A 12,302-nucleotide genomic window follows, 5' to 3' on the forward strand; every position below is an offset into this window, starting at 1 on the left:
GACTCACACAGGGTTAGGGTATAGGTACCATTTTGGCCCCTTGCTGGCCAGGTCATGAATTCAAAGGGGATTTCGTCAGCTCATGGTGATATGTTTAAATCCCCTTTAGCGTAGGTACCTGTTAAATTCACTGCATGGGAAAAAGCACAATCAGTAGACAGCCACTCCCAGGTTCCATACATTTGGCATATAGGGCCATACAGTGATTATTGTGCATTACTAAGGTCTAATAGCATAGTGAAAATATATTTAACATAAGAAGCCAAGTTTTTAAGGCACAAACAGGCAACCAAAGCAAAATTGTATCAGCTCCTCTCCAGCCACACGTTCCATCTATTCTGAGTCAATCCGTATTGCATGTGAACCTTACATGGAAGCTGCCATGTTATTTACATCAACCTAGCCACCGAACCGGAAGCCGTACCCGGTTTCCGATTAATAATTTCATATATATTATACATGTTTAAAACCAATTTCCAGGACCCAAGCGAATCAAACCGATCGCTACACTTATCTTTTAATGTTGCATTATAACAGCACACAGTGACCCGGGGAGGGCAGACATCGGTGCACCACGGCGGATGTGACGTGTCCGTACGTCTGGAGAGCTCCGGATGGAGCCGTGGTAACGTTTCGCGGCGTATACTACACTACAGTGGTCTACAATACGGGAGAGTACGTCCGACCGGAGGGAGGGAAACCACGGACGAAGCTCGACATCCACGGATCCCCCTCAGCACAGCCGCGTAATCTGCCCCCATCCTCCGCCTGATGGCCGACGCCAAGGTAAAGCCCCGCTCGCCGCTCTTCTCTCCCGTCATCCTCCCCAGGAGAGGAGTTATTATCCGTGGGGGCGGTGTGTGCCGGGCCGGCCGGCGACTCTTAGGGCGGGGGCCTCAGATGGAGCCACCTCTCGTGGTGTCACAGGGAGAGCGGTGTCTGGTGGGGAGAGGCCGGGTGGTGTAGTCTGTACCTGGGGGCTGAGTGTGAGGGCGGCAGCAACTGGCTGCTGCACGGAGACTGCTGGACGCGCTGTGTTCAGTGTGTGTGTACACAAGTACGTGTAGTGTGTGTGTACATTATATACACTCGTGCGTATCAGGTGCGCCAGATGCTTTTTTTTTTCTCTAGACTTGTTTCCATCCTGTTATTTTTCGTGTTAATTATTAAGCTCTAAAATTAGGATTTAAGGGGCATATTTACTAAAGCTGGGTACACGCTACAAAAATTTCAACCAACTTTTTATGCTGAGCGATTTTACATGTGATCGATGGTCCAATCGCTCGGTCCATGGACTGCATACACACTAGCCTTGTTTAGGACGATAAAGGGAAGAGTGGACGTCCCTTTAGCGACATTTTACAGCCATGTTGTCGTGGGCAATGACTGTAATTTCGTACTCCCTGTTGTGGATCGGTCGGAAGTTTATACACACTGCACAGCGGAAACGAGATTAGAACGAAAATATTAAACGGTACGACCAACCAAATGAGGCGACAATCGTCCATTTGGGCAGACTGGTCGAAAGTCTGCCTAAATGTCACTACACACACTGACCCGACTTTTGAACGAGTGGTTGTATGTTGGCTGATTTAGCCGATTATTGGATGAAAACTATGTAGTGTGTACCCAGCTTTATTCGGAGTGCCTCCGGCACGGTCACAAAGGCCCTCAGTGATCTAACATCACCGATTTCTCGTTGAACTCTGTCATGTTTCTCAAACTATTCCTGAACATTTTTTGCAGTGTGGCAGGGTGCATTATCCTGCTGCAAGAGGCCACTTCCATCAGGCAATACTGTTGCCCTGAAGGGATATAACTCCTCGGGTACAGTTGTGCATTCCTTTTGGAGGGGCTCTGACCTAGTCGTCTAGCCATTACAGTTTGCCCCTTGTCAAAGTCGCTCAGATCCTTATGCTTGCCTATTTTTCTAACTTCAAGAACTGACTGTTCACTTGCTGCCTAATATATCCCACCCCTTGACAGGTGTCATTGTAACGAGATAATCAATGTTGTTGTTCACTTCACTTGTCAGTGGTTTTAATGTTGTGGCTACTTGGTGTATGCATTGTCTGTGTGATCTAAGTTGCTGACATGTATCTTCAATGAAAGTGCTTTTTATGGAAGAAAATGGGTCCTGTAATTCATATACTGATATTTTATGTATTTAAAAGTTACATTATTGCAGTAATTTTGAGCCATGAACAACTAAATATATGTCCACAATTCATCATGGCACTTTATAGGATCATCATACAAAAGTTTGCAATCTGTATTTGTTTCATGAACACAAGTAATGTTTCTGTTGACAGCACTGGTTCAGCTCAATTCCAGTTAAACTTCTTTCTTGCTCATGTGAACTTATAAATCTATCTTTGTAGGTTCTATATGTTGAGGGAGATCGAAATGATGAGCAAATCATAGGATTTTGTCAATTCTCCATTTCCCAGGTTTTTTGTTTTCTGCCTACTTAGAAGCATTTTCTGTGGTGGATATTATATAAGCAACATAAATATTACAAGCTGTAACATAACACACTGCCTTGTAACAGCACACAGGGAGGTATATATAATACAGTTATGGCTGTGTTGACAATTAATTAGCAAGAGGACGTCCAGTGTATGCAACTTGCTAATAAAAGCTTAGTTAGGAACAGTATACAAGTACACCTGAACTTCAAAGTGGCTTGCTCCTCCCTGCCTGTGACATGCAGTGTTATGAATTGGAGTGCCATATTTTCTTGTATTCTGGATTCTGACTGGACCCTCACCATTTTTGGGTTGTTACCTGTTCTGTCCACTCTTTGGACCCTGATCACTGTTTGGATTGTCGCCTGTCCTTGCATCTGCCTGGACCATGATCATTCTTGAGTTTCTGCCCTGACTTTGGCCTGTTTGTTTTGGGCACTTGTGTCTTATTTTTGCACAGCACTCAGATTATATTTTATGTTGTACCTTTTAAGTAGATGCCATTTATGCTATTGCCTAGTATCTCCAATGGCAGTACAGCCAACAAATAAACCCCTACTTCTACATGCACAATAATTAGGGGCAACAGAGTACTAGTGAGGATGTTTAGCTCTAAGGCAGGCCTGTCCAACCTGCTGCCCTCCTGGTGTTGTGAAACTACAAGTCCCAGCATGCCCTTCCAGCTATCAACTGGTTGTCTACCGGCAAAGCATGCTGGGGCTTGTAGTTTCACAACACCTGGAGGGCCGCAGGTTGGACAGACCTGCTCTAAGGGAAAGGGGTATGCTAGAAACAAAGGCCACACATAGCCTGGTTCTAGAAGTCCATGTTTGGCTTTACATTCAGTCTTTGATGGAATGCCTACTTTAGAGCCAGGATTAAATTTTCTCAGATAAGATAAGCATATCAAAGAATTATATTTAGCCATCAACAATAAGTTGGAGTAAAGCTATGCCATGGAATAGGAAGAGGCCACATTGTTTAGTGTTTAGCACAGTGGTTCCCAAACTTTTGCAGTTCGCGGCACCCTTAGAGTCTCCAAATTTTTTCAAGGCACCCCTCCAAAATAATTATTGAGCAGTCCTGTTTTAGAAGTAGTTGGGTCAAAAAATTGTAATAAGTATTTAGGTCAGGACAGAAATACTTATTTAGTTGTATGCAAAAATGCCCCCTCTGCATCCAGACACTCTGCCCCTCTGCATCCAGACACACTGCCCTCTCTCACACTGCCCCCTCTGTCACGCTGTCCCCTCCTCTGCCCTCTCTCACGATGCCCCCCCTCCTCTGCCCTTTCTCACGATGTCCCCCCTCCTCTGCCCTCTCTCACGATGTCCCCCCTCCTCTGCCCTCTCTCACGATGTCCCCCCTCCTCTGCCCTCTCTCACGATGTCCCCCCTCCTCTGCCCTCTCTCACGATGTCCCCCCTCCTCTGCCCTCTCTCACGATGTCCCCCCTCCTCTGCCCTCTCTCACGATGTCCCCCCTCCTCTGCCCTCTCTCACGATGTCCCCCCTCCTCTGCCCTCTCTCACGATGTCCCCCCTCCTCTGCCCTCTCTCACGATGTCCCCCCTCCTCTGCCCTCTCTCACGATGTCCCCCCTCCTCTGCCCTCTCTCACGATGTCCCCCCTCCTCTGCCCTCTGTCAACCTCCTCTGCCCTCTCTCACGCTGTCCCCCTCCTCTGCCCTCTCTCACGCTGTCCCCCTCCTCTGCCCTCTCTCACGCTGTCCTCCTCCTCTGCCCTCTCTCATGCTGTCCTCCTCCTCTGCCCTCTCTCACGCTGTCCTCCTCCTCTGCCCTCTCTCACGCTGTCCTCCTCCTCTGCCCTCTCTCACGCTGTCCCCTCCTACGCTGTGTCCCCCTCCACTGCCCCTCTCACGTTGTGTCCTCCACTGTCCCTCTCACGTTGTGTCCCCCTCTACTGTCCCTCTCACGTTGTGTCCCCCTCCACTGTCCCTCTCACGCTGTGCCCCTCCTCTGCCCCGCTGTGCCCCTCCTCTGCCCCGCTGTGCCCCTCCTCTGCCCTGTTGTGTCCCGCTGTCACCCTCCTCTGCCCGTTACACTCCTCTGTCCCCTGTTACACTCCTCTGTCCTGTTGTGCCCCGCTGACACCCTCTTCTGTCCCCTGTTACACTCCTCTGTCCTGTTGTGCCCTGCTGTCACCCTCTTCTGTCCCCTGTTACACTCCTCTGTCCTGTTGTGCCCCGCTGTCAACCTCTCTGCCCCAGCTGTCAACCTCTCTGCCCCGCTGTCACCCTCCTCTGCCCCTGTTACACTCCTCTGTCCTGTTGTGCCCCGCTGTCAACCTCTCTGCCCCAGCTGTCAACCTCTCTGCCCCAGCTGTCAACCTCTCTGCCCCGCTGTCACCCTCCTCTGCCCCTGTTACACTCCTCTGTCCTGTTGTGCCCCGCTGTCACCCTCTCTGCCCCAGCTGTCACCCTCCTCTGTCCTGCTGTGCCCCGCTGTCACCCTCCTCTGTCCTGCTGTGCCCCGCTGTCACCCTCCTCTGTTCTGCTGTGCCCCGCTGTCACCCTCCTCTGTCCTGCTGTGCCCCGCTGTCACCCTCCTCTGTCCTGCTGTGCCCCGCTGTCACCCTCCTCTGTCCTGCTGTGCCCCGCTGTCACCCTCCTCTGTCCTGCTGTGCCCCGCTGTCACCCTCCTCTGTCCTGCTGTGCCCCGCTGTCACCCTCCTCTGTCCTGCTGTGCCCCGCTGTCACCCTCCTCTGTCCTGCTGTGCCCCGCTGTCACCCTCCTCTGTCCTGCTGTGCCCCGCTGTCACCCTCTCTTCCCCGCTGTCACACTCCCTCTCACTCCTCTGCTGCACGCCAGCCATAGAATAAAAAGAAAGAACACAGAAACTTACCAATCTGTCGGGCGCCGGGACCCAGCAGTCTCCTCTCTCACGCAGCAGCTTGTTACTGACGTCGATATTCAGTGACAGCTGCGGGAGAGAGGAGTCTGCTGGGTCCCGGCGCCCGACAGATTAGTAAGTTTCTGTGTTATTTCTTTTTTTCAATGCTTGGCCCGCGGCACCCCTGGGAGCCGCGGCGCACAGTTTGGGAACCGCCGGTTTAGCAGATGCAAATCTTGCCTACTGTTTCTGGACACCCACTGAGAAATCCAAAGATTCCTTCTCCCTTCCTTTGAGTCTAGCCCAGAAAAATATATTGTTCCTGTCTCCTTTTAGTATGAGTCGAAGAGGTGCCTGTTGTAGCGATGGAAAGTTGGGTACCATATTGGCATGATCCACAGCAAAGGGCTAAGAAAATTATTTTGCCCTGAAGATGGTTTTTATCCTGGTTTCTACAGTTTTCTCTAGGTTGAGTCCACCAGCCTTACATTGTGTGGTATAGGCAGTTTTAAAAATCGTCTGCCTTCTGGTACAGATAGTCCACCTGGGAGTGCAATACTTCTGCCTCTGCCAGCATAGGATTGCATCACTTTGCCAGTAAATTGGACACATGCTGTGCTTACCTTGATGACTGAGCAGTGCTGTCTGAGTATAGGTGGTTTTAATCTATCTACACAGAAATGTGGAGCAAAACATCCAGGTTTTATGTTGCTTTCACCTGAAGTAACACTGGTAGTATTAGCTTTTTATTTTGTAAACAAGTCTATGTCAACTTTTCATTAAAAGTTAATATGCTGTTTAAATTTCTTTTCCCTAACATATCATTTTTATTCTAATGGATACACCACCCACATACTTAACTCGCTCAAGTTCTTCACCTATCCACCATATCATACTTTATTGCAGCATGAATCTCAGATTCATGCTGCAATAAAGTATGCCACAGAAGAAGTGTGGAGAATCATCATTGTTTATAAGTCGCCACAATACATAAACCAGATAGTACCCAGACACACATTAGCATAAAATAAATACAATACACGTAGCTAACATAATACATAGCACAATACAGCATGCCGTATGCAGCGTACAATGTAACAGAGACTGACAGGATGGACCACCTATGCCACCCTGTCTGTTGTTGCAGGAAACCGGCTGGGTTTACTTTGCCAAAGTTCCCTTTCTTTATCCCAAATACGCCCTCTAACCGCAGTAGGACGGGCTTACAAATGCTGCCACCGCTGGACTCCTTATCGGCATTCAGTACCGGGTTTCTTCTGGGTAACTGACACTGCTAGTGTACCCAATTACTGGTGTACCTGGGCTGGAACCCCTTACTTCGTTCTATGGATCAGGGTTGTTGTGGATCGATTTCCCCCCCCCCTTGGCCTATCGCACTGGTCAGAGCTGCTGGGTAGAGCAGTGGTACCGGAAAGATGAGTCCAAATCTCAGAATAGCTGGGACCAGATTAGAGTTAGGTCTAATCTGTAGGTCACAGGGATAGATAAGTTTCCAAGCAGGTCTTTGAAGCAAGTGATGTTTGTTTGGTCACCCTGGTTGAAGGTACCAGTGAGCAGGTCAGATGAAACAAGAAGAACAACGTTCAATACAAAACAGTGCTTTTTTTAATACAGTTTGGACACCGCCTCACAGGGTAAGCCAGTCCCCTGATGTCTGAGCTATTTTTAGTATCACAATGCAGTGTGTTTACCCAAACGTGGATTTACATGCAATATTTACACTTATCTGTGATATCCTAAAACTTGCTGTGATTTCCTTTTTCTTGTTTTAGACAGAGTAAATCTAACAGCAAGTCTAATTAAACCTTCCTGTCCTTCAGGTGTTGGACTCTCACACATCAAAAGGTCTAATTAACATAAGATTAACATGGGTCCTTTCTTCAGACAGTTGCAGAATACACATTCCCAAAGAAAAGCTACAAAACCCCAAACTAGTCATTTCCCTGGGATACATTTTTTGGGATAAATGGCACAATGCTTCTCAGTCAACATCAATTCCATTGCAGTGTGGTACACTGCTTACTCCAGTGATGGGCAAGCCGACATACTTCAAGGGCCTCCAACCTCCACAAGGACCACACATTATCTTTAATTTGAAAACTTTGGCACCCCCCACAGCACTCACCCCAAAATTAGAGATGAGCGGGCTCGGATTCCGCTAATCCGAGCCCACCCGAACAGTGCGGATCCGAACGGGATCTGAGCACTGTTCGGATATTTCCGGCGGCCAAACAATTGAAGGCGAGGGGTGGGAGGGAGGGCCCAGAACAATTCCATCTTGTACCTCTTTTTTTTGGCATTATGTGCTCAAGCTACCTCGGTGCAACCTTTTGGCCTAAAAACAATATTGTGAGGTGTTCAGAATAGACTGGAAATTAGTGGAAATGATTGTTATTGAATATTATTGAGGTTAATAATAGCGTAGGAGGGGAAAAAAAACCCACAAAACTGGTTTTTAGCACTTTTTATGTTTTTTTTAAAAATAAATCCAAATCCTTAAATCCGAACCAAAACCTTTCGTCAGGTGTTTTGCGAAACAAATCCGAATCCAAAACACGAGACACCAAAAGTGGCCGGTGCACATCCCTACCCAAAATGCACCCACATGCTTCAAAATATTGCCACATGCTCTCACACCCCCTTGTGTTTCAAACCTCCCCCACAAATCACTTAGACCTCTCTACATGCCCTACATGCCACTTTTATCTTCCCCTCACAGGCCTCAGCACATGCCACACACTTACCTGAACAGCCAGAACACACAGATGAAGGAGGGAGAGGATGTAGTCCAAAAGTGCAGATCACTAACCCATTACAGGCCTATGATTGGCCATGCTATGTGACCTCCCCGCAGTGTTGAGGTGGTCACATGACATGGAAGCCAGCTGCTCCCATTCTCTATTATTCTTTGCTTGCAGAGAATAAGTGATATCTGAAGCAGCAGGATGGGGGGCCGCCTTAAGTGAAGGCTCCACAGGCTTGCTGGCGGGTTACCTGTTGCCCTCCCCTGGCTTCCACCTTAACTAAATTGACACAGTGACCTTAAAGAGCAATTAAAGACACTATTTGTTTATTAACATAGAGCAAAGGCTCTTTATTTCCAAGCTGAATAATGTATATTAAATTACTGCATTGTTTATACATATCTAAAGAAGTCCACAATGCTCTCTCTCGCTCCTCTGCAGCAGGCTGGCATGTTAGTAGGTATATACTTCAATGACTAAACAAGCAGACCGTGATGGACAGCTAAACACTGTCTTTAAAGAAATGCATTTTATGGATTGGTTAATTAATAAGACAGGGACAGTTTTCTGTGTGGTGGTGTCACATCAACTAAGATCCAATCAGGACATATTCTAAATATATGGGAGGAGCATCAGCTGTCTGTAGTAGAGGGGAAGGTAATGTTTTACTTATTAACAGAACTGCTGTGGAATGTCAGCTTAACACTGAATAATGTATCTTTACCTTCATAGCTGCAAAATAAAAATGTTTGGCTTTTTTTATCCTCCGCAGCTGCAACTAAGCTGCCAGGCTCTAATGGCGGCTGTTATACCCTTGAGGTTGAATTAACTTCTAAAGTGTTCTGTTTGGAAGAATACTTTAAAACTCTCCTTCATAGGCGGTCAATGCCAATATATAAATGAGTTAAGCTACTGCATCCTCTCTCTCTCCCGAAAGATAAAAAAAACTAAACAGTTGAGTTTTTTTGGGAGGCAGGGGTGTGCGATGAAAAATTTGTCAGGACTGTGTGATTATGGACTCAACTCAGTCACCTGTCACTCACCAGGCATATATTAAGAGTGGACAGAGAATGCTTCTACTAGTGTCCACAATTGATGGCTATATATAAAGTGTTATAACTTTAAATTTGTCTAAAATGTTATAATCTTGATTCTTTGTGGGTTCTCGCTTAATCAAATCTAAAATGTGTGTATATATGCTTGTCCAATCTTCCAGAAGCTAGCTTTATTTTTTAAATATACTATTTGTTTTGCCAATTCATTTACCACCATTATTATAGTTGTTGCCAATTATCTAACAATAAGTGTGAGCCATGTACAAAAAGTATAGGGGTTGTGTTTCATAATATATTGACAACTTCTGAACATGACAAACTATACTTAATGACAGCATTTTGTCTAAGTATGTTACACAGCCCATATGACCAACATATACCAGCTTGTGCTCCATTCAATGTGGCATACAAGCCTACATGGTCTGGTTATCAGGTGTTCATATTAGTATGGTAGAATTGTCCATTCTTCAATAGTCTTATTTTGGTTGGTTGAGGCCATTTGACAAGCCTTACTATTGGTGTTAATTAACATACAATGCATTGATCTGAGTCGGGATAACTGTTGATCCATCTGTATTAAGTTTCTCTGTAAACATTTGTACTTTCTTGATTCATTCTATTCTATGATGCAACTAATTTGAAGTAACGCCTGGAACATGTATTGAGAAAGATTTCTGAAACACTCATTGTAGTCCTGGAAAGCCAGATATGACACCTCAAAACCTGACTGTATGCAGTAAAAATAAAAACCCTAGTTTATTGTTGCTTTCCTTTGCTGGCACTCATTTTATAATGCAAAAAAAAAACGAGAGAAAAGGAGTTTATTTAAAGTTGTGCACTTAGTTACTCAATATAACGCCTGAATAACTAATCTTTAACAATTGGAGCGACAGAAAATTTCATGTTTTTTCCACTCCCTTTCTGATGTCTGTCATTTTATGTAAGGATTGAGAATCAGCATGTTTCCTAGTAATCTAAAAAGATAACGCCTTTCAAAATAACTTTGGGATGAGAAATGAAAATCTAATACTCAACATACTTATTAAGTCTTTACTTTATTTGATTCTCTGCATTTGACTAGCACACCTAATAATTGTTTGTTTTGTTTTCCTTTCTTTGTCTCTTTTTTTTTTCCAGGTAGAAGAAAAAGCGTCAAGTACCACAATGTCTGCCTAGCGATAACTCTTCTTAAGCTGAATACATTGTGATTTCCAGTAATAGAGACAGTATTTCTGAAGGCTGTCTACATTAATGAAAAGAGCAATGTAGTCAGCTTAACTGAATCATCCGTGCTGCCAATTGAGATATGCTATATCCACATTGTTGGACAGTCACCTGCTACAAATAAGAATAGTTATTTGTTAAGTACTTTTTGTATAGTCTTTAGTTGTGCTAATTTAGTATTAAGTATGGAGCAGTGTGAGGTTGTAGCCCCTCCCCCTGACGAACCTGGAAACAAGGAGATGGAATTCACACCTGCTTGTCCCCCACCTCTGCCGCCAAATGAAGAGCCTCCACCACCTCCCCTGCAAACGTCCAGTGACGCAGAGGTAATGGACGTTGGCTCTGGTGGTGATGGACAGTCACAAACCCCAGCTGGGGACCTGCAGCTAAACTACGGAGCACAGCTACTTACTAAAGGGTCGTCTTCATACAAGAGTCAACTTACAGTAGTAGATCCTTTACAAAGTGACCAAAGTCCCAGAACAGCTAGACATGCACCAGCAGTTAAGAGATTTACTCCTGATCTCAAGTTGCTTAAAGATGTTAAAATTAGTGTAAGTTTTACAGAGAGTTGCAGGAGCAAAGATAGAAAGGTTCTGTACACTGGAGCAGGGTCAGAGGGTCAGACAGCCATAGATAGCAATAAAACTGTTAATGGAGACTTGCATGTTTGTCCTTTTGCTAGCAGTAGCAATGGTAAATTTGTGGGTAATAATGACATTTCAAATAAAAAAAATGAGGAGGCAGAAACTGATCAGGAAAAGAAAGTGGAATATGCTGTTCTTGATGATCTGGAGGATTTCACTGAGAATGTGATGGATGTAGATGACGATGGAGCCGAGTTTGCACCGGAATCTATTCTTCAGAATGATAAGATTGATGAGGAATCCCTGATATACAACTACGAGGTATGTTTGTAACTGTTGATACTACACCCCATACCGAACTAATTCTAAGCATGTCCTCATTTGTTCAGACAGATTGCCATTTTTAATGAATTATAGTGCTTTGTCATATGCATCCTAACCACTGGTCAGATATGTTTAATGTATATTACTGATTGTATGTGATTGTTGTGTTGTCACAGCATATTGTAGACATGTTTTTTTGCCATCCCCTCTAGCTCCAGATTGGAGGTACATTGTGCTCAGTGTAAAAGGGATTTTACCTCTCCCACCTATTGGAAGAGGGGGCGTGCCTGATGATTTGTTTTGCAGGATGACTTTGATAACGATGTGGATGCGCTGCTGGAGGAAAGTCTTCATATACCCAAGAAGAGAAAACTGGAAGAAAAATATGACCATGAAAGTGACCACCATTCAGATGGAGAGACCAGTGTGCAACCAATGATAACCAAAATAAAAACCGTTTTGAAAAGTAAGAAATGTTTTGCTCTTTTTGTGCTGTGCACCAGTGTTGAATGCATGCTATGACTGTGCAAACTTTAAGAAGTTAATTCATAGAGCACTGGCTCACCTAAAGTAAACAAATATGTAATGTTGTAAATTAGATATAAGTAGCGATTCATTTTTATTTCACCTTACATTAGGACAACGTTTAGTAACCAGAAGAGAAGGTATATTTTATTGTGTTATACAGAAACTTGGCATAATGTGGGTATATTTTTCTTTATTCCTTCATAAAGGCCGTGGTCGCCCTCCTACAGAACCCTTACCTGATGGATGGATCATGACATTCCATAACTCCGGCATTCCTGTCTATTTACATAGAGAAACAAGAGTAGTCACCTGGTCCAGGCCTTATTTCTTGGGAACTGGAAGCATAAGAGTATGTACACCAGGATATGACATGCTTGTCTGCCTCTCTTACTGCTTTACTTGTTTTAAATGGCAAACCACATTTGCTACTTTTCTTTATATTCAGCTTATACACAGTGAATACTTTCTTTCCTCAAAGGATAGGTCCACCTTCATGTATAC

At 44.9% G+C, this 12,302-nt stretch overlaps 1 protein-coding gene across 2 annotated transcripts in view; it reads left to right on the forward strand.

Moving 5' to 3' along the window:
* The first annotated feature begins 589 nt into the window (after nt 1–589).
* The window catches only part of DGCR8 (DGCR8 microprocessor complex subunit), a 31,938-nt gene continuing 20,225 nt past the window's right edge, over nt 590–12,302 (forward strand). For both annotated transcript variants that reach the window (XM_075216807.1, XM_075216815.1), the window contains exons 1-4: nt 590–786; nt 10,276–11,270; nt 11,580–11,739; nt 12,008–12,150. In XM_075216807.1, coding sequence (XP_075072908.1) covers nt 10,548–11,270; nt 11,580–11,739; nt 12,008–12,150 — 1,026 coding nt within the window. In that variant the 5' untranslated portion in view covers nt 590–786; nt 10,276–10,547. The remainder of the gene's footprint in view (nt 787–10,275; nt 11,271–11,579; nt 11,740–12,007; nt 12,151–12,302) is intronic.

The sequence above is a fragment of the Mixophyes fleayi genome, chromosome 1, assembly GCF_038048845.1.
Source record: "Mixophyes fleayi isolate aMixFle1 chromosome 1, aMixFle1.hap1, whole genome shotgun sequence".
Taxonomy (NCBI): Eukaryota; Metazoa; Chordata; class Amphibia; order Anura; family Limnodynastidae; genus Mixophyes; species Mixophyes fleayi.